We start from the raw sequence: 20,015 nt of genomic DNA, 5'->3' as shown, positions 1-20,015 counted from the left end.
GTTCTTGGCTCCTGACTTTGGCTTGACCTGGCCCAGGACTGTTGTGAGCATTTAGGGATGGAAGATTCTCTCTCTCTCTCTCTCTCTCTCTCTCTCTCCCATTACCTCTCCGGCACTCTGCCTTTCAAATAAATAAATCTTTTAAAAATTTAAATCCAGACATATATTCCTCAGAATATGCATATTCATGAACTTTTTGCAGACTCCTATGCATGGATTTCAAAACTTTTTCCACCAAAATACATTTGCATTTTAATTCTAATTTCCATGAACTTTTTGATGCTCCCCCTCTCATTCCCCCTGAGAACCCCTCGGCCACATCTGGGGTACTCTGTGGGTACTATGGGTGGTGGTCCCCCCACCCCAATACCACCTTCCAAGGAATCTGCTGTCATCCTTTCTGGCAACACCCCGGTACGATGGGCACAAGGCAAGGGCCAGCACCTGCTTCCCACACACCGGAAGCAACTTAGGACACGGATTCCTGAGGAGGGTCCCTGTAGAGTGCAGGGGAGTAGCCTTGATGACCCCTCTCAGGGCCCCCTCCCGGCTCTGCAGGCGACTGGAAGGTTAACAGTCCCCTGAGAGCTACGCAGCTGGAAGGGTCAGGTGGCTGAGGGGCCGGCGAGGCAGCAGGAAGCCACCCCAGCTGCCTGCCAGGCACGCAGCGCTCCTGGGTTTGGCTAGCACTTGGCCTGGGCACGGAAAACTTTGCATGCCGCCCGCGTCCGAGGCGCTCGGGTGCACCAACCTGCCTCCGCCCCCTGGCGCCCGGCCTCGGGCTCCTGGGGAAGCGGTGACCCACCGCCCCTTCGCAGCCCCTGGACTCCAGCCCTATCACTCCGGGCACGCTGCAGATCACGTGGCTGAGCGCTGCTTCCCCGCCGGGCCGCGGCTATTGGTCGGCGGCTCGTGTCCCGGGCGCGCTCATTGGCTGCGGGGGGCGTTCACGTGAAAGGGGGTCTGGGATGGAAAACCTCGAGTTGGGGAGCGAGCGACCAGAAAGTTAAAGGGAGCAGCTGGGGCCGCGGGAGCCCGAGTCCTGGGCGACGACGTCGGGGGCGGGAGAGAGGAGGTGAGCGGGCAGCTCGCGCCCGCGCAGGGACGCGGCTGCCCGCGGAGGGCGCAGACCCTGGCCCCGGCTCCTGCCGTCGCGATCGCTGCCCCTGTCACGCCCTGCGTGGCTGCCCTGTGGACTTACGAGCTGTATCCGGTACGTACCTCCCACCCCCGCGCCCACAGTCCGACTCGTACGTGCACACCCGCACAGGGACGCCCCAGACGGGCTGGAACAAACTGTTGCCCCCACGTGGAGCGGGCGCGTTAGGGACCCGTGTTCCACCGAGCTACAGGTCCCACCGCAACGGGCGGCCCTGGGGCTGGCCCGGGACTGCAGGTTCCCTCCCCCGCTGTTGTCCCCGGCTCGCAAATGGCCCCTTTCTCGCTGCAGAGTAGGGGTGTGGCGGGCAAGAGCCAGCCGCTTGGCCTCTGCGCGCGCCTCAGTTTCCCCGAAAAGTGAGAACCACGAGAGCGAGCCGTCTCCACACCCAAATGGACTTGCGCACAGAAGTTGTCGCACTAGGTGGTGTCTCGGTCCCCGAGGGCGGCGGGACGTAGGGTGTCCTCCGAGCCCCAGACCCGGGCTGTGCGGGGAGGCCGCGGCCAGGCGGCCCGCGCGGGGGTGCTCGTGCCCCGCGCAGCCCCGCCGGCTCGCCCCGCCCCGCCCCGGTGTGATAAGTCGGGCTCCTCCTCCTCCTCGTCGTCTTCCTCCCCCTGCCGGTCACGTCGGCCCTGCCTCCGGGACACAGAGACGCTCACGTAGTTGGGTGGCGGCGGCCGCCCCTGTCACCTCCCTCCCGGCCCTCGGATGCAGCGAGCACACCTGGGGAGGGGGCTTCTCCGCGGCCCGAAAGGTGGGTGCAGCGCGAGCAGGAGGGCCCAGTGCGGCTCTGCTGGGCTGAGGTGAGGGGGGCAGAGTCGCAGAGGGGCTTGTGGGCCCCCGGCAGTGTGGACGCACTGGTCTGACGCCAGGCCCCTGTTGAGCTCAGAGAAGGGGGTGTGGAGAGGCCAGTCGCTGCGAAAGAGTAGGTGCAGACCCAGAAGGGGAGCGGAGGAGTTGGGGGCTGCGCGGGAGGGGAGAAGTTGGGGGAAGGCTGGCCTTGGGGGCGTGTGGGGCAGCTGGCGTGAGTGGGGTGTGTGGGCAGCCTCCCTGCGGGGCACAGGGTCCGGGAGAAGAGAGAGGTATGGTTTCGGCTGGGGGAGAGGAGGAGGAGAGGAGGAAGTGGTTCATCTGGCAGAGTTGTCCGGGAGCCAAGACCAGAGTGAAGCCAGCGGGAGGACTGAACCCGAAGTCAAGTTGAGGTATGCAGGGAGAAGCCGGTGGGAAGACAAGTGTCGGACCTCGTTGGCCGCCTAGGCGGGACCTGGAAGAAGCCAGCGACTTGTCCTAGCAGCACAGCTGGGTGGACGCCTTGTTAGGACAGAGCTGTCTCTGGGCCTCCCTGTGGCCATTTTTGGATGGCCAGCTCTGTTCCCTTTTAACTTAGCTCTTTCCTGTGACCTGCAGCCTGGGTCACAAATACTCATCTGCAGTGTGCTTTGTATGATGGTGAGGAGGGGTCCGAGGGGCTTTGAAGGCTGGGGACAAGGCCCGCTGGCCTGAGGACAAAAGGAAGCAAAGTGAACTTTATCTCTGCTGGATCAGCCAGACCTCTGGGGAGGGAAGAGATTGGTGAAGCGGGGGAGGGGTAAATAGCCATGTCTGTGTCTATGACCTGCTTGTGGATGCTTTCCTAATGTAGTCCGATGCATTTGTGTGCTGCCCGTGAGTTGTTCATGCATCTGGTTTTTCTTATCAAAAGAGAGAAAGAGAGAGGGAGAGAGAGAATGGAAGGAAAAATGCCTCGGCCCCAATACAAAGAAGATTTGCTTCCTATAAAATGCACAATCAGAGCGGTCAGTGGCTGTGCTGTGAATGGAGGTCACGGGGTAACTGCCCGTACAGTCGGCAGTTTTTGTAAGAAAAGTCACCGCCGTGCCTCGCCCTGGCCAGCTGGCCAGGAAAGGTGTGTTACTACGTGTCACTCGCAGATCATGGGAGGCCTTTATGCAGAACTCTCGTGTTCATGGAATGTTAGAGTCTGGGCTGTGAACACTGGCGTCTACTCTGGGGCATGGCCCGGGCCCTTGCCAGGCACAGCTGACCTCGGAGGTGTCCACGTGAAAGCTCAGTGGCTGGGGACACAGCGTGGCCCGGGGAACAGCTACTGTTGCTCTCATGTGCCCGTCTGGCAGCTGCCACTCAGATCCCACGTCCCATACTGCGGTTCAAGTATGTGTCCGTATCTCCTGGCTCTGGTGTTTGTCCCTTGCCAACCGTGGGGATTTATAGTCCTTGGCCTGGCAGAGGGAAAGGGCTGGAGCAGCCAGAGAGTATAACAGGAGAGGAGGCCGCACGTACAGCCTGGCACTCCTGTGTTGGAACTGGTCATTTTCATGCCATCTGCAAATGAAGCACCTGTCCAGGTGCTGTCCTCTCAGGGACATAAAAAAGTATTACTTTGCACATCTCAGCTGCTAAGGGTGGTAGTCATCCCCGCCCAGTCCCGGGGAAAGACTTGAGCAGACAGACAGCCCACTCCAAATGGGCACTTTGGTGCACTGATTCTTGGGGGACGATTGGGTTGATAAAGTTGGAGTCTGTTACGAGGACAGGCAAGGCAGTCACGGCATAGCCGAGACTGAGGCCGCCAGGGCCAGTGTCCTCACCTGACGTTACAGTGGCACACAGAAAGTGTGCCAGGACCGCTTGTGCAATGTCCCTGGGGCAGTAACCTTGATGCTTAACTCTTGGGCCATCCTAACTTTACTTTTGCTGCTCATGGATGCATTTCACAAAAACCATTTGGCTCTTGGAAGTACAGTAGAATTATTTAATTAACTAACCTCTGATTCTTAGCAGAATCCTGCCTCTGTAGCCACCCAGTTCCACTTGTTCTTACATCTTAGTAAGGAAAGGGATCGTAGGGGCAAACTTAGACTGCTAGGACCCAACAGTGAAATTTGACCAGTGTCTTCAGCGAAGTCTCTGTAACCTGTGGGATTAGAACTTGGGAGAACGGCTTCAGTCGGGTCCAAGAGAACAGTCGTCAGGTTGAGCCTTTGTGCAGGGGTCGTTTTCTACGACAACCCCAGAGCTTCCCCGTCTTTTTTCTAATAAGCTGCTTTAAAGATGTACAGGAAGCACATGAGAGATTGGTCAGCAGGCTTGCCGAAGACACCTAGAGACTTGCAGTTGACCTTGTGCTGCGTTCCTCTGACCAAGAGGAAGCACTGAGGGGGAACTCTTCCTCCCTTGGTTCACAGCCGGGATTTCAAGGGTAGACAGAGTGGGAGGCACTGGGCTGCAAGGCTCTTGGTTGGTTGGTTGGTTTTAATACATATTTGAAAGCTATACAAAAAAATTACCTGCATTAAAGTTAGAGCTGAAAGTGTAATTCTGATACATTCTAAGGTAAAGTTGTGTAATGGACAGAAAGAACTAAAATTCAAGTAATTTGTACCTGTGGGGTTTGTTTTAACATTGAACCAATTTGTGAACCCGCTGATGCTCTGTAGAGCTATCTTGCCAATTTCAGTCACAACTTTTCTTTTTTTTTTTTTTTTTTTAACTTTTATTTAATGAATATACGTTTCCAAAGTACGAATAATGGATTACTATGGCTTCCCCCCCATACCGTCCCTCCCACCCACAACCCTCCCCTTTCCCACTCCCTCTCCCCTTCCATTCACATCAAGATTCATTTTCGATTATCTTAATATACAGAAGATCAGCTTAGTATACATTAAGTAAGGATTTCAACAGTTTGCTCCCACACAGAAACATAAAGTGAAAAATAATAGATGATTTTTTTTTTAATGATGATGAAATCAGATCAGACCTATTGTCATGTTTAATCCCAGTGAGAGTCAAGTTGGGAGTTGATAGTTTCTTTTCTTTTCTTTTCTTTTTTTTTTTTTTTTTTTTTTTTACAGAGGATCAGTTTAGTATGCATTAAGTAAAGATTTCAACAGTTTGCACCCCCATAGAAACACAAAGTGAAATATATTATTTGAGTACTCGTTATAGCATTAAATCTCAATGCACAGCACATTAAGGACAGAGATCCTACATGAGGAGTGAGTGCACAGTGACTCCTGTTGTTGACTTTACCAATTGACACTCCTGTCTATGGCATCAGTAATCTCCCTATGCTCCAGTCATGAGTTTCCAAGGCTATGGAAGCCCTCTGAGTTCTCCGACTCTTATCTTGTTTAGACAAGGTCATAGTCAAAGTGGAGGTTCTCTCCTCCCTTCAGAGAAAGGTACCTCCTTCTTTGAAGACCTGTTCTTTCCACTGAGATCTCACTCACAGAGATCTTTTGCCAGAGTGTCTTGGCTTTCCATGCCTGAAATACTCTCATGGGCTTTTCAGCCAGATCTGAATGCCTTTAGGGCTGATTCTGAGGCCAGAGTGCTATTTAGGACATCTGCCATTCTATGAGTCTGCTGAGTATCTCACTTCCCATGTTGGATCACTCTCCCCTTTATTTATTCTATCGGTTAGTGTTAGCAGGTACTAGACTTGCTTATGTGCTCCCTTTGACTCTTAGTCCTTTCATTATGATCAATTGCGAACTGAAATTGATCACTTGGACTAGTGAGATGGCATTGGTACATGCCACCTTGATGGGATTAAATTGGAGTCCCCTGGTATGTTTCTAACTCTACCATTTGGGGCAAGTCAGCTTGAGCATGTCCCAAATTATATATCTCTTCCCTCTCTTATTCCTACTCTTATGTTTAACAGGGATCACATTTCAGTTAAATTTCAACACTTAAGAATAACTGTGTATTAATTACAGAATTAAACCAGTCCTATTAAGTAGAACAGACAAAAAAACTACTAAGAGGGATAATGTATTAAGTTGTTCATTAACAGTCAGGGCTATGCTGATCAAGTCACCGTTTCTCATAGTGTCCATTCCACTTCAACAGGTTTCCTTTTTGGTGTTCAGTCAGTTGTCATCGATCAGGGAGAACATATGGTATTTGTCCCTTTGGGACTGGCTTATTTCACTCAGCATGATGTGTTCCAGATTCCTCCATTTTGTTGCAAATGACTGGATTTCGTTGTTTCTTACTGCGGTATAGTATTCTAAAGAGTACATATCCCATAATTTCTTTATCCAGTCTACCGTTGATGGGCATTTAGGTTGGTTCCAGGTCTTAGCTATTGTGAATTGAGCTGCAATAAACATTAGGCTGCAGACCGCTTTTTTGTTTGCCAATTTAAATTCCTTTGGGTAGATTCCAAGGAGTGGGATGGCTGGGTCGAACGGTAGGGTTATCTTCAGGTTTCTGAGGAATCTCCAGACTGACTTCCATAGAGTCACAACTTTTCTTTCAAGACTAATTGCATGGGTATAAAAACAGATCGTAGCAAACAAATTGACTTTGTCAGAGGGGAAACAGTGAGATGCCTGCATTGTGGCCGCAAGTTACTGTTTTATTTGTGTGTTTATTCAACTTGGCATCCCTAAGTGCTTCGTGCATTCTAGGACATACTTAGTTTTTGGAAAATAAGATCCAACCTTATGTCTTTGTCCTTTCTCGTTTTCCTTATGTATTTGGTTAATCAAAATCAGAAGTTGAAAGTGAATGAGGGCTGGCGTCGTGGCTCACTAGGCTAATCCTCCGCCTACAGCGCCAGCACCCGAGGTTCTAGTCCTGGTCGGGGCGCCGGATTCTGTCCGGTTGCTCCTCTTCCAGGCCAGCTCTCTGCTGTGGCCCGGGAGGACAGCGGAGGATGGCACAGGTCCTTGGGCCCTGCACCCGCATGGGAGACCAGGAGAAGCACCTGGCTCCTGGCTTCGGATCAGTGTGGTGTGCTGGCCGCAGTGCGCCGGCCGCAGTGACCATTGGGGGTGAACCAACAGAAAAGGAAGACCTTTCTCTCTGTTTCTGTCGATCACTGTCCACTCTGCCTGTCAAAAAAAAAGAAGAAGAAGAAGAAGAAGAAGAAGAAGAAGAAGAAGAAAAGAAAGTGAATGGGGAGTTATTGGACTGAACCAGTGGTCCCAGCCCTTGTCAGAAGATGAGCAACATTTTGCCTGTCGCTTCTCAGTGGTGGTAGTCCTGGCCCGAGAAAACCACCTTTCACACCAGCGTTTCCCTACACTTCGGCCCTAAAAAGCGGAGACAATTTTAGAAACCCATATAGATCCTGTGTCCCATAATTCTCAAGCTTGCCCTTCTAATTCTGTCTTTGTCCCCAACTTCTTCAATTTAGTCCCTTCTAACTGTCAAGTCAGAATATGGTAATTAGCATCATGAAAAGTGCTTGGTTTGAGTGAGGCAGTAGCTTCAGGATGAGTTTTTGGGCACATATTAAAATATTTGAAATTTTTTCCTAGTTCCATCTTTTTTCCTGATTATAAAAGCAATATTGTTTTAGAAGATATAAGAAAACACACAGCAGGAGAGTGGAAGCTTCCTGACGTCCAGTCATGTGGGGAGTCTGGCAGTTTGACCTACAATGGTCTTCCGTTCTCCAGGGGGATATGTTCCAAGATCCCAGGTGGATGCCTGGAACCATGGTCACACCCAAACGTGCAGCCTTGCCACACAGTGCCAGAGGGTGTGCATCCCCCATGTTCTACACACGGTGCCTCTTTTGCATCGCTAGCTTGGGCTCTGGGGTCGTTATGAAGTAAAATAAGGGCTATTTGACTAGGAGCATGGCAACCATGACAGCCAGTGGGATAACTGGGACGGGTAGGAAATGACTAACAGGCAGGCAGGTAGCATCCCTAGCTCGCATGGCTGTGTTAGACAAAGGGATGATCAGATCCAAGGTGGGAGGGGGTGGGATAGCCCACGATTTCACCTTGCAACTCAGAATGCTGCACAGTGTAAAACTTACAAATAATTTCTGGAATGTTCCACCTAGTATTTTCAGACTGCAGTCGATTGAGGAAAGTGAAACCATGGTCAAAGAGACACCAGTGCATCTCTGCTCTACATAAATATCTCATAATATTTTCTCCCAACAACTCTGCTCTTACGTTCAATTTTATCTTCTCTATTTGTCACATTAACACTAGAGCATACTTTTTTCTTGCCATGTAAATATTTTTCCAAATAATTGTTTTAATGATGATATAAAATTAAAGTGCGTGGATATGGTACAACTGATTTTAAAAGGTGCCTGTTCTGGTCATTAAGGTTATTTTCTCATTCTTTCCCCTCCTATAATGCTGCACAGAACGTATTAGTATGGTAATCTCTGAATTTTAAATTACTTACTTAAGATATATGACAGTCTGAGTAATAAGTATATTTCTATTAACTTTTTTTTTTTTCTATTCTTTTTTTTTTTTTTATCTTTTATTTAATGAATATAAATTTCCAAAGTACGTCTCATGGGTTACAATGGCTTTCCCCCCCATACCGTCCCTCCCACCCACCACCCTCCCCTTTCCCACTCCCTCTCCCCTTTCTATTAACTTTTGAAGTTGTTTCCTAATTCAATAAATAAACACTGGCCTTGTTCCTAATCTAAATTTCTTAATTATAAAATTAGACATTTTGCATGCTTATGGCTCATTTCTGAAGTTTCGTTTTTGAGTATTCTATTCATACTGATTGCTCATGTTTCTGTGTAGAATATTTGACCTTGTTACTGCTTCCTAAAAACTCTTTATACATTAGTGAATTAACTCTGCTGTCATGCTTTTGTTTAAAATTTTTTTATTTATTTTGGTTTTATTTGAAAAGCAGAGAGAGAGAGTCAGAGAGACAGAGAGAGTTTTTCCTTTCACTGGTCTACTCCTCAAATGTCTGCAGCCACTAGGGCTGGGCTAGGTTGAAGCCAGGAGCCTGAAACTCAATCTGGGTCTTCCAAGCGGTGGCAGGGAGCCAAGTACTTAAACCGCCACCTGCTGCCTCACAGGGTGTGCATTAGCAGGAAGCTACATTAGAAGTGGAGTAGCTAGGACTCTGTTATGCGATGGGTAAGCTGTGCCATGCACCTGCCCCAGTTGTCATGCTTTTAGTAAAATATTTTTCCAATTTATCTTTAGTCTGTTTTGTTTTACTGACTTTTTTGCACCTGGAGAAAAACATAGCATTTTTTAAAAAAGGATTTATTTATTTATTTGAAAAACAGAGTACAGAGAGAGAGGGAGAGGGAGAGATAGAGAGAAATCCTCTATCCACTGGTTTACTCCCCAAATGGCCACAAAGGCCAGAGTTGGTCTGATCTGAAGCCAGGAGCCAGGAGCTTCTTCCAGGTCTCCCATATGGGTGCAGGGGCCCAAGTATTTGGACCATCCTCCACTGTGTTCTCAGGTGCATTAGCAGAGAGCTGGATGGGAAGTGGAGCAACTGGGACTCAAACCGGCACCCACATGGATGCCAGCAACCCAGCAGCAGCTGGCTCATTTTTTTTAATAGTGGATATCTTCACCTGTATAAAAGATAAATGCTCACCTTCATAAAAATTTTAACACTAAATGGCTTGTTATTCTTTTTTTTTTTTTTTTTTTTTTTTTTTTTTTTTTTTTTTTGACAGGCAGAGTGGATAGTGAGAGAGAGAGACAGAGAGAAAGGTCTTCCTTTTCTGTTGGTTCACCCCCCAATGGCCGCTGAAGGCTCGTTATTCTTAAAACAAAAATAGCCTGGGTTATAAAAACCTACCATAAGTTCAACAGACGCAGGCTTGCATCTGTGGGCACTATTGGATCCCAGTGTCTAGTATAATGCCTGGCATACACCAACTACCAAATCAACATTGGTGGGATGGGTGCATTCCCTCTGTGTTGTATTAAAGCAGTGTTTACCATCAGCACAGTGAGATGCCCCTTCACACCCGTTAGAATGGTTATTAGCAAGAAGATGAAAGAGAACAAGTGTTGATGAGGATGGGGAGAAAGGAGGAATGTAAATTAGTATAGCCACTGTGGAGAACAGTATGGAGGGTTCTACACAACACATGCAAACTCGAGTCAGCATGTGACCTAGCAAGCCCAGGACTGGGTATCCAGTCAAAGGCCATGAAATCGGCCGGCGCCGCAGCTCACTAGGCTAATCCTCCGCCTTGCGGCGCCGGCACACCGGGTTCTAGTCCTGGTCGGGGCACCGGATTCTGTCCCGGTTGCCCCTCTTCCAGGCCAGCCCTCTGCTGTGGCCCGGGAGTGCAGTGGAGGATGGCCCAAGTGCTTGGGCCCTGCACCCCATGGGAGACCAGGAGAAGTACCTGGCTCCTGGCTCCTGCCATCGGATCAGCGCGGTATGCCGGCCGCAGCGGCCATTGGAGGGTGAACCAACGGAAAAGGAAGACCTTTCTCTCTGTCTCTCTCTCATTGTCCACTCTGCCTGTCAAAAAAAAAAAAAAAAAAAAAAAGGCCATGAATTCAGCCTGTCAGACAGCCGCCTGCACCCTCTCAGGCCCTGCAGTGTTGTTCACCAAGGCTACAACGTGAAGTCAACCCACGCTGGATGGGTAAGATGAACAGATGGAGGGAATGTGGTGTACGCACACAGCGGAGTACGGTTCCGCCTTAAGGAGATTCTGCGGCAGTGGCGTGAACAAACCTGGAGGACACTGTGTCGAGTGAAGCAAGCCAAGCAGAGAGACGCACCCACTCTCAGTTAGATGTGGAATTTAGTGGGGAACTCAGAAGCGAGAGTGGAACGGGGGCTGCCAGAGGCTCCGGGGTGAAGGAGCAACAGGGGGAGGTGTTGGACACGGGACACAAAACATAATTTATAAGGGAGGGATACGTTCAGGAGGTCTGCTGTACATCATGGTGATTGTGGTCAGTGAGAATATAATGTATACTTGAAAATTACCAAAAGAATAGGTTTTCAGTGTTCTCACTGCAAAAATATAAGTACAGTGGTACTTCAAAAAGTATGTGCCCAATGCAACTAAAAGACATTTGCTTTGGTGCCAAAAAATTGGAATCAGTACATAGCTGTTTCATAATATTCATTTCCATGAACTTTTTGAAGATCTTTTGTAGGCACCAAAATAAACATATTTTAATTCCATTTTACATATTGAGGTAATTACATAGGTTAAACGATGCTGTTGTGGGCATTTGAGAAGTGAACCAGCTAATGGAAGCACCCTGTCTCTCTCTCTGTCAAATAAATAATAATAAGTTGTATTTATTTATGGTGTACAACATGTTTGCATAGATGTCTACCTTTTGGCATGGCCAGTCAAATCATTTACAGGCTCCCAGTGCAGTTCCTCCAGGCATCGCCTACTGCCTCCCAGGGTGCACATTGGTAGGATGCTGGAATCAGAAGCTGAGCTGAGATCCGAGCCCAGGCATTCTTAACATGGGATGTAGGCATCTTAACCACTGTGCCAAGTGTCCCTCCCAAATAGACGCGATTTCTCCTTGTCAATAAATAAATAGCCGTATATACTAAAGCACGTTCCTGGAGAACCAGGTGTGCTATCTGTGGCACAAAATGGGATTCATTAGACAAGGAAGTGTGAAAGATTCTGCAGACAGTGTGTCCTTTTCATGACCTTCTGTGGCACAGCACCTTACAGAAGGCCCCAGAAATCCCGATAGGAAAACTCATGAGCTTAGTTTTAAAACTGGTGGTCTGCGTTCCCCGGAAGCATGTGGGTGCTGGGCTGCAGCTGTGTGAGCCACAAGGGCCGAGATGCAGGAAAGCCCTGGCTGCCAGCCTTGGCTGGAATGAGGAGCTGTGTTGCGGTGGATTGTTTCTGGGAGGAGGAGCGTGTTGGGGGATAAGAGGAGTCACCACACAGACCCCAGGAGTCTGTGAAAGCAGGCCTGAGGCAAGCAGCCTGCAGACTCCTTTATTTCAGTTGCTACAACAGCTTATATAGCCAAGGCAGCCAATCCGGTCAAGGGGTGGGCTATGCCCTAACCAATCACAGCCTGTTGCCAGGCAGACTCTTGCCAGCAGCCATCTTGGCATGACCTTCTCATTCCACCACAGAGCTGAAGCATCTGTCTGATCCCTCTGCCCTTTCCTCTCTCTGCCAGGGTTCTGGCCTGTACGTCTGGCCCCGTGATGGCTGTGGACATAGAGTACAGATACAACTGCATGGCTCCCTCCCTGCGCCGAGAACGTTTTGCCTTCAAGATCTCCCCGAAGCCCGTCAAACCTCTGAGGCCTTGCATTCAGCTGGGCAGCAAGAATGAAGCCAGTGGGCTGGTGGCCCCGCCGGTGCAGGAAAAAAAGGCGAAAAAGCGAGTGTCCTTCGCCGACAACCAGGGGCTGGCCCTGACCATGGTCAAGGTCTTCTCGGAATTCGATGACCCCTTAGATCTTCCGTTCAACATCACGGAGCTCCTGGACAACATCGTGAGCCTGACGACAGCCGAGAGCGAGAGCTTCGTGCTGGACTTCGCACAGCCGTCCGCGGACTACCTGGACTTCAGAAACCGGCTCCAGGCCAACCACGTGTGCCTGGAGAACTGCGTGCTCAAAGACCGAGCCCTCTCGGGCACCATCAAAGTGCAGAACCTCGCCTTCGAGAAGATCGTGAAAGTCAGGATGACCTTCGACACCTGGAAGAGCTTCACAGACTTTCCCTGCCACTACGTCAAGGACACCTACGCCGGCTCCGACAGGGACACCTTCTCCTTCGACATCAGCTTGCCCGAGAAGATCCAGTCTTACGAGAGGATGGAGTTCGCCGTGTGCTACGAGTGCAACGGACAGACGTACTGGGACAGCAACAAAGGCAAAAACTATCGGATCATCCGGGCCGAGTTAAAATCCACTCAGGAACCGAGCGAGCCCCCGAACGGACCGGATTTCGGGATAGCGTTTGACCAGTTTGGAAGCCCTCGGTGCTCCTATGGTCTGTTTCCGGAGTGGCCTAGTTACCTAGGATATGAAAAGCTGGGGCCATACTACTAGTGAGGCAGGCGATGGAGCCCAGCTCCGGTCACAGGAATGGAGATGGAGGCCTAGGGAGGCACCCAGTCGAACTGCCACCAGGCACGGTTTTGCAAAGAAAGGATCCTGTTCACTGTTTCCTTCGGCCAGCAGTTGCAGCCAGGTGTAGATCACAGAACTGGTTTTGCGCCTGGAGGAGAGGTGGTGTGCTGGTCCGTGTGGCACCCAGGGTGGGAATGAGCAGGGTGGTGCTGGAAGCATTGTGGACAGGAGCCAAGGCCACAGGCAGAGCCGGCGGGCCCGGAGGAGCCTGGCCTCTGCCTGCCACTTGGATGTGGAAAGTGAGCCCCCCTGGAAAATTGCTCAGCCCCCAGCCACCTCCCGTGGGTGCCTGCTCTGGCTCCAGCTGCCAGCCAGGCCTCTCGTGCGTGTTGCTGCTATCCCACATCTACACACACCACGCTGTATCTCTGTGCTCTCATCCGCGAGCCTGAGGCTGCACGATTCTACAACACAGCTACCCAAAGAGAGACAGATCCGCTCCTGCGGGCGCAAGTTCATTTGTTGCATTTTTAAATTCTTCCTGGCATTCAGGAAAAGATAATAAAGGTGACTGGCTTTTCCAGAGACAGGCATTTCTTCTCCCTGCCTCCTGACTACGCGTGCGTATTCCCGCACAGAGCAGCGCACGGGTCCCGGAGAGTCGCTGGCTCCTGGGTGGCGTCCCAGATGGCGGAGTCATGACGAGGCCATGACAGTCTGGAGAGCTCAACACTTTATGCTTCTCCTTTTTTTTTTTTTTTTTTTTTTTGGTTTTTGAGGGAGCTTTCTACAGACTCACCTTGACCCTGAGTCGCTCAAAGACTCGATTACAAGGTGCATTTAATTGGCTTGGCTGGTCTTCAAGCAGCTTACTCCTTACAGGAGAATTTTAGATGGTCGTTCCTGAAGAGTTGTGTTTTATGCAGTGTTTGGGATGTTTGATTGGCAGATGCAAGATGACTTTGAGGCCTTCAGAAGATGTCTGATTTTGTTTGGGCTGTGACTGATGATACCCAGGACACTTTACAGGCACCTGGGGACATTGATTTGGGGTGTTCTTATTTATGGTGTGTGAGTACGTAAAGGGATGGGGTTCACTCGGTTCTCATGTTATTTTAAATGTTTGCCAGTCTGAACTATCGGAGGTTAATTGTTCTCAACCCTATGAGATTCAAGTCCATTGGCTAATGCTATTGTAAGAGAATCTTGGGACGTTCATTGTCAATGGATCCCTAAAACCTGTGATTCCTTTTTGGGCAAGATTGGTTTTTACTTAGAAGTGTTTTAAACATTTTTTACATGAATATTTGTAGAAAGTTTTTTTCTTTTTCTGATTTGTTTGTCTTTGGGATATGGTTCAATGGCTGTTTAATTTTCCTTCTGAGTGTCTCACTAATGGGAGGTGTTTCCCAAGGTGAGCGGGGAGAGGAGTGTACAGGTACCTAGATTTGGAGCCACAGTTGCTGGACTTAACCAAGGAGAGTCCTGTGCTGGCCATTTCCCTACTGATCTGTTCTCAAGGTCTGCAGGTGTCTATGACGTTGGACATGGGCAACAGGCAGGTATTCAGGCGGGTATTGAACGTGCCGGCTCCTAGAGTTTTGTGGTTGGGGTTTGGTTTTCACTTTAAAATGTATTCATTTTTCAAATGCTCTTAAATGGTGTTCAATGCAATTCTTGTCCCTGAGCCCGGCTGTTAGGCGTCTGTGATCCAGTGCTTTTGCCCTCGGAGATAAGCGGATACTGTCATTGAGACGGAAATCACGCTTTGATCTTTCGTGAAAATTGGCAGAACTGCTTTATCTGAGTCAAGCAAATAGCACGTCGTCGGCAGCCAGGACTCTGAAGGTTACACGGTCAGCGATCAGAACATCAGCAGCGCAGCCGTCAGCCAACACAGCTCCTGGGGTCATGAGTTTTGTGTTAACAAGTGTCCCACATTACCAGGGCAGGAAGGGAGCCCAGTGCCCTGTTGCCAAGACTAAGGGGGTCGTCGGTGTTCAGGAAGGGCCTGACGCGACTCCAGGGTGAAGTCTGCTGGTTATGTGTAGTGATCACCCTCAGACATTCCCACGTCAAACTCCGAAATACGGTGAACGGGTGATAAGTATCTTCTGAAACAGTGACAACCCTCCCCCGACCCAGCCCTTCTTTCTCTGGGCTCACCCCAGCTTTTTTTTGCTGGGGCACTGGTTGCAACCCCTCAGGCTGGCACACCTGGGGTGCTCACCCCACTGCGCTGCTCAGAAGGCAAGTCCTCACCTGCTTGCCCAGTGTCCCTCCGCGGAGCTGTCACTCATTTGAAAACACCGCCTTCCCCCTCCCGCGGCCCCCACCTCAGTCTGCCTCCACCGGGCCCTTGGGAGATGCCTGGAGGAAGCCTGTCCAGACGGCACCAGACAGTAGATAGGCCCACGCCCTGGCCAGGCTGGCTGGCTGGGCTTGTAGGGCTGTCAGCAGGCCGCCCTCGGTGATGTTGCCTCCTGGCCCCTGGTCCCTGTGAACTTCCCAGGTACCCACCTGGGGTAGCCACCTGTCACTGGTGCCTTTGTCCAGGAATGAGGAAGCAACTCCATTTCTGTTTCATATTTAGTTCCCTGAGGGATATGTCCTGGGGGGGCATTTGCCAATTTGGCTCAATAGATAAGCTAGACTACGTAAAGAAGTATGATAAATAAGCTGAAAGCTAGGAAGCATTTGAGAGAGAGTCTTTTATTTAAAAAAGAAAGTTGTTAGAGGGGAGCTGATGAGACATCATGGAGTTATGCAGGTCTCCGGGGTCCATGGTGGAATTCATTTTATCATTGAGTTTTTGTCATGTTAAAACATGGTACTTTTTTTTATAAAAGGATGTAAATTTTGAATTGTTAGAAGAATGTTTTGTGGGTTTTGGATCTTTGTATATCATTTGCGTTTGAAACATAAGCATTACTTGTAGTCATTTGGACGTTAAATGGGCTGGATATGCTTACACAGCAAAAAAAAAAAAAAAAGGGTGTTTCAATTTTTTAGAAGTGCCTTCGAGGTGGCCCTTCCCTTTTGGTGGGCTGTGAAGGGAAACCCTGGTGGTCTTTCATTGGTTTCCACTTTTGCAATTCTTCCTGGTCACTGTTTGCTCTGATTCCAGGGTGTCTCCTAATACAATCCTTGGTGATTAGAAGTTAGGTGAGTAATGGGCCACCCAAAGACATGGCAAGTGGTCAATGAGCTGATCTGAACGTCCTGCACGGCTGCCCCTAGGGGCTGGGAGGAGAGCCGTTGTGGCAGGTGGGGCTCAAGGGCAGGCCAAGTGCAGCGTCCCAGGCTGTGAGGCTGGGGATGTCCCCACAGCTTGGTTACCAGCTGCTGGACCTGTGAGGACGGCAGGAGGGGGTGGTGCTGACACTTCTTTCTCTTTTACTTCAATGTGAACGCAGAGCCGAGGACTCCTCTTTGTTTTACGCCTAAAAGTGCCTTGTCAAGAGATTTCTGCATGTTTGAAAAATAACTATTTTTATACACAAAGTTAAAGGGGAAATGCACTTTAAAAAAAAAATCACAAGAATGGATGTTTGTGTGTGGTAGAAGAGAGTGGTTTGTTTGTATCTCAAAAACAAATGTGTTTAATAAAGTAGAAAAAAAACAAAACCGAAACTGAAATCGTCTCTCTGTTCTTGGAGCCAGAAGGGGAGCCGTGTTTTAAAGCCCTGTGTTTCCACATATAGATCGCAGGTTTCCGGTGGGGCTGAGCGAGGTCTGGCTGAGTTAAAGCCACAAGGCACAGGCAAGGAGGTCCCTGCTTTCCGGGTGGCCTTGGCAGTTGAAGCTGGTGCACCCGAGAAGATTCATACTGAGGAGGAAGTGCAAGGGCTGGTGCTGTCCTGCACCCACTTTTAAAAAAGTATTCTTTGTGGCCGGCACCGTGGCTCACTAGGCTAATCCTCCACCCGAGGCGCCGGTACCCCGGGTTCTAGTCCCAGTTGCTCCTCTTCCAGTCCAGGTCTCTGCTGTGGCCTGGGAAGGCAGTCAGTGGAGGATGGCCCAGGTCCTTGGGCCCTGCACCCGCATGGGAGACCAGGAGGAAGCACATGGCTGTTGGCTTCGGATTGGCGCAGCACGCTGGCCATAATAGCCATTTGTGGGGTGAACCAACGGAAGGAAGACCTTTCTCTCTGTCTCTCTCTCTCTCACTGTCTAACTCTGTCTGTCCAAAAAAAAAAAAAAAAAGTATTCTTTGTGTGTTTTGTTTAAGAGGCAGGGACCTCCCACCTGCTAGCTCTCTCCTTCCACACTGGAGAGCCCAGCGACTTGAGCCATCGTAACCTCTAGGTCGAATACCCTCCCATCTGCACACATTTATTTTTATTGATTGATTGATTGATTTCATTTGTTGCAAGGACACAGAGACACAAGTAGACAGACAGCTGAGCAGATCTTCCACCTGCTGGTTCACTCCCCAAATGCCTGCAACAGCCAGGGCCAAAGCCAGGAGCCAGAAACTGCACTGCGATCATCTCCCATGTGGGTGGCAGGGACCCAAGTGATTGAGTCATCATCTGCTGCCACTCATGGTGTGCATTAGCTGGAAGCTGGATTTTTTGAAGCGGAGTAGCCAGGACTCAATCCCAGGCACTGTGACAGGGGTTGCCAGTGTCCCATGCAGAGACGTAAGATGCCACCCCCAAATGCTCACCCTGCACCCATTTTTAGTGATCCAAGGTCATGGCTGTCCCTGTCCTGTCACTTGCACTTCCTATGTAAAGCAGCCATGGAGCAGAGGCAAAAAGAATTCCCCACAGGACTGGTTTCCCAACCTGCTTTTTTAATTTTTCTATTTTTATTTAAAAGCTATGTATGTACTTATTTGAAAGGCAGAGTTACAGAGAGAGGGAGAGACAGAGAGAGCTTCCATCTGCCTGTTCACTCCCCAAATGGCCACAACAGCCAGAGCCAGGCCAGGCTGAAACCAGGATCCTAGAACTCCATCTGGGGCCGGCACCGCGGCTCACTAGGCTAATCCTCTGCCTTGCGGCGCCAGCACACCAGGTTCTAGTCCCGGTCAGGGCACCGGATTCTGTCCTGGTTGCCCCTCTTCCAGGCCAGCTCTCTGCTGTGGCCTGGGAAGGCAGTGGAGGATGGCCCAAGTGCTTGGGCCCTGCACCCCATGGGAGACCAGGAGAAGCACCTGGCTCCTGCCATCGGATCAGCGCGGTGCGCCGGCCACAGCGCGTCGGCCGCGGCGGCCATTGGAGGGTGAAGCAACAGCAAAAGGAAGACCTTTCTCTCTGTCTCTCTCTCACTGTCCACTCTGCCTGTCAAAAAAAAAAAAAAAAAAAAAAAGCCTCCATCCAGGTCTCCTACAAACACTTGGGCCATCTGCTGCTGCTTTCCCTGGTGCTTAAGCAGGGAGCTGGATTAGAAACGGAGCAGCCGTGACTCAAACGGTGCTGCACCACAATGTAACCCTTTCTCTGCATTTTAAAACACTGCCTGCAGTTTGCAGTCACAGACATGGGAAGGGAGAGAAATAACATAAGTTTCCATAAATGTCTGTCTGATATTCTGTATTTGAGTTTTTATAATCATTACCGGATTGTAAGTTGTGACACGGACATTTCAGAGATGCTCGGAGGACAAGAGAGAGAGCTTTCTCCAGCAACGGCCCCAGAACAGCAACTCACCCACTAAATAATAGAGCTGAACACACCCTGCTCATCTGCCAAGTTCAAGGCAGTGCTGGGCGCTTCCTGCCACCAGCCCTATAAGCGGCATGCCCAGGTCCCTGGTGACCCCTCGGGGAGTCCCGGGAGCAACTGAAAGGTCTTGGAGGGCAGGAAGTCTGGCTCTTATCTTAACCTTGCCACTGGCCTTTGAGGCCCACTGTCCCATCAACAGCTTTCCTGCAGGGTCTGCCTGTGTTCAGCGGGAATAAGGAACCAGGGCTCCAGCAGTGCCCTGGGTTCTTGGGAGAGTCACTCCATATGTTCCTGTTTAAAAGGCTTCTAAATGTGGCATACTAGATTAAACCTCCACCTGCAGCACCCGCCTCCCATATGGGCGCCGGTTCATGTCCCGGCTGCTCCACTCTGATACAGCTCTCTGCTGTGGCCTGGGAAAGCAGTAGAAGATGGCCCAAGTTCTTGGGCCCCTGCACCCATGTGTAAGACCTGGAAGAAGCTCCAGGCTCCTGGCTCCTGGCTTTGGATCAGCCCAGCTCCAGCCATTGTGGCCATTTGGGGAGTGAACCAGCAGATGGAAGATCTCTCTCTGTCTGTAACTCTACCTCTCAAATAAATAAATAAATAAATATTTACTCATTTATTTGAATGGCAGACTTACAGAGAGGCAAGGCAGAGAGAGAGAGCGAGGTCTTCCATCCGCTGGTTCACTCTCCAAATGACCACAACGGCTGGAGCTGCACTGATCCAAAGCCAGGAGCCAGGAGCTTCTTTTGTGTCGCCCACGCAGGTGCAGTGACCCAAGCACTTGGGCCATCTTCCACTGCTTTCCCAGGCCATAGCAGAGAGCTGGATTGGAAGTGGAGCAGCCGGGACTCGAACCAGCACCCATATGGGATGCCCGCACTGCAGGCAGAGGCTTAGCCCACTGAGTCACAGCGCTGGCCCCATAAAAAAATCTTTTAAAGGAGTGGGGGGGGGGGCTTCTAAATATAAACAGTTGAGCGCAATCCCTTGCACGCGAGTCTTTCCTAAGAAACACCGGAGCGAATCGCATTCCAGACAGACGTGGGGACCTTGTGACCGTGTGCAGGCTGGAAGGAGCATCCGAGCTCCCTGTTAAAGATAAAGAGAGGAAGGCCCAGGGTGAGCTTTCCCAGGTCACAGGGCCTGCCTGTGACAGAGAGAAGACAGCACAGGTGATAGTGCTCCCCCTCTTCCTAGAAGTGTCCCCCGAAACCAGGATCAGTTTCACTGGGCTGAGAGCCTGAGCTGCTGGCAGGGAGAAGTGCCCTGGATGAGGCCGCAGTGCGGCTCCCAGGGGAGGGAAAGGCACACCCTCCCAAGGACTTCCTCGGCCCCCACAAGAGCCACAG

At 50.4% G+C, this 20,015-nt stretch overlaps 1 protein-coding gene across 2 annotated transcripts; it reads left to right on the top strand.

Moving 5' to 3' along the window:
- The first annotated feature begins 989 nt into the window (after positions 1-989).
- PPP1R3B (protein phosphatase 1 regulatory subunit 3B) lies at positions 990-16,609 on the top strand. Of its 2 annotated transcripts, none has more exons than XM_008274068.3 (2): positions 990-1,213; positions 12,079-16,609. In XM_008274068.3, the coding sequence occupies exon 2, from the start codon at positions 12,107-12,109 to the stop codon at positions 12,959-12,961; it is 855 nt and encodes a 284-aa protein (XP_008272290.1). In that variant the 5' UTR covers positions 990-1,213; positions 12,079-12,106; the 3' UTR covers positions 12,962-16,609. The 2 variants fall into 2 exon arrangements, with proteins under 2 accessions (XP_008272290.1, XP_008272291.1); XM_008274069.4 differs by lacking the exon at positions 990-1,213 and adding an exon at positions 1,757-1,913.
- The last annotated feature ends 3,406 nt before the right edge of the window (positions 16,610-20,015 follow it).

The sequence above is a fragment of the Oryctolagus cuniculus genome, chromosome 2 (genome assembly GCF_964237555.1).
Source record: "Oryctolagus cuniculus chromosome 2, mOryCun1.1, whole genome shotgun sequence".
NCBI lineage: Eukaryota > Metazoa > Chordata > Mammalia > Lagomorpha > Leporidae > Oryctolagus > Oryctolagus cuniculus.
The sequence above is the reverse complement of the archived record's forward strand: the minus strand, read 5'-3'. Positions and strand labels throughout refer to the sequence as shown.

Coding starts and splice junctions, on each gene's coding strand:
- PPP1R3B (XM_008274068.3), top strand. CDS start 12,107: ATGGCTGTGGACATAGAGTACAGATACAACTGCATGGCTCCCTCCCTG.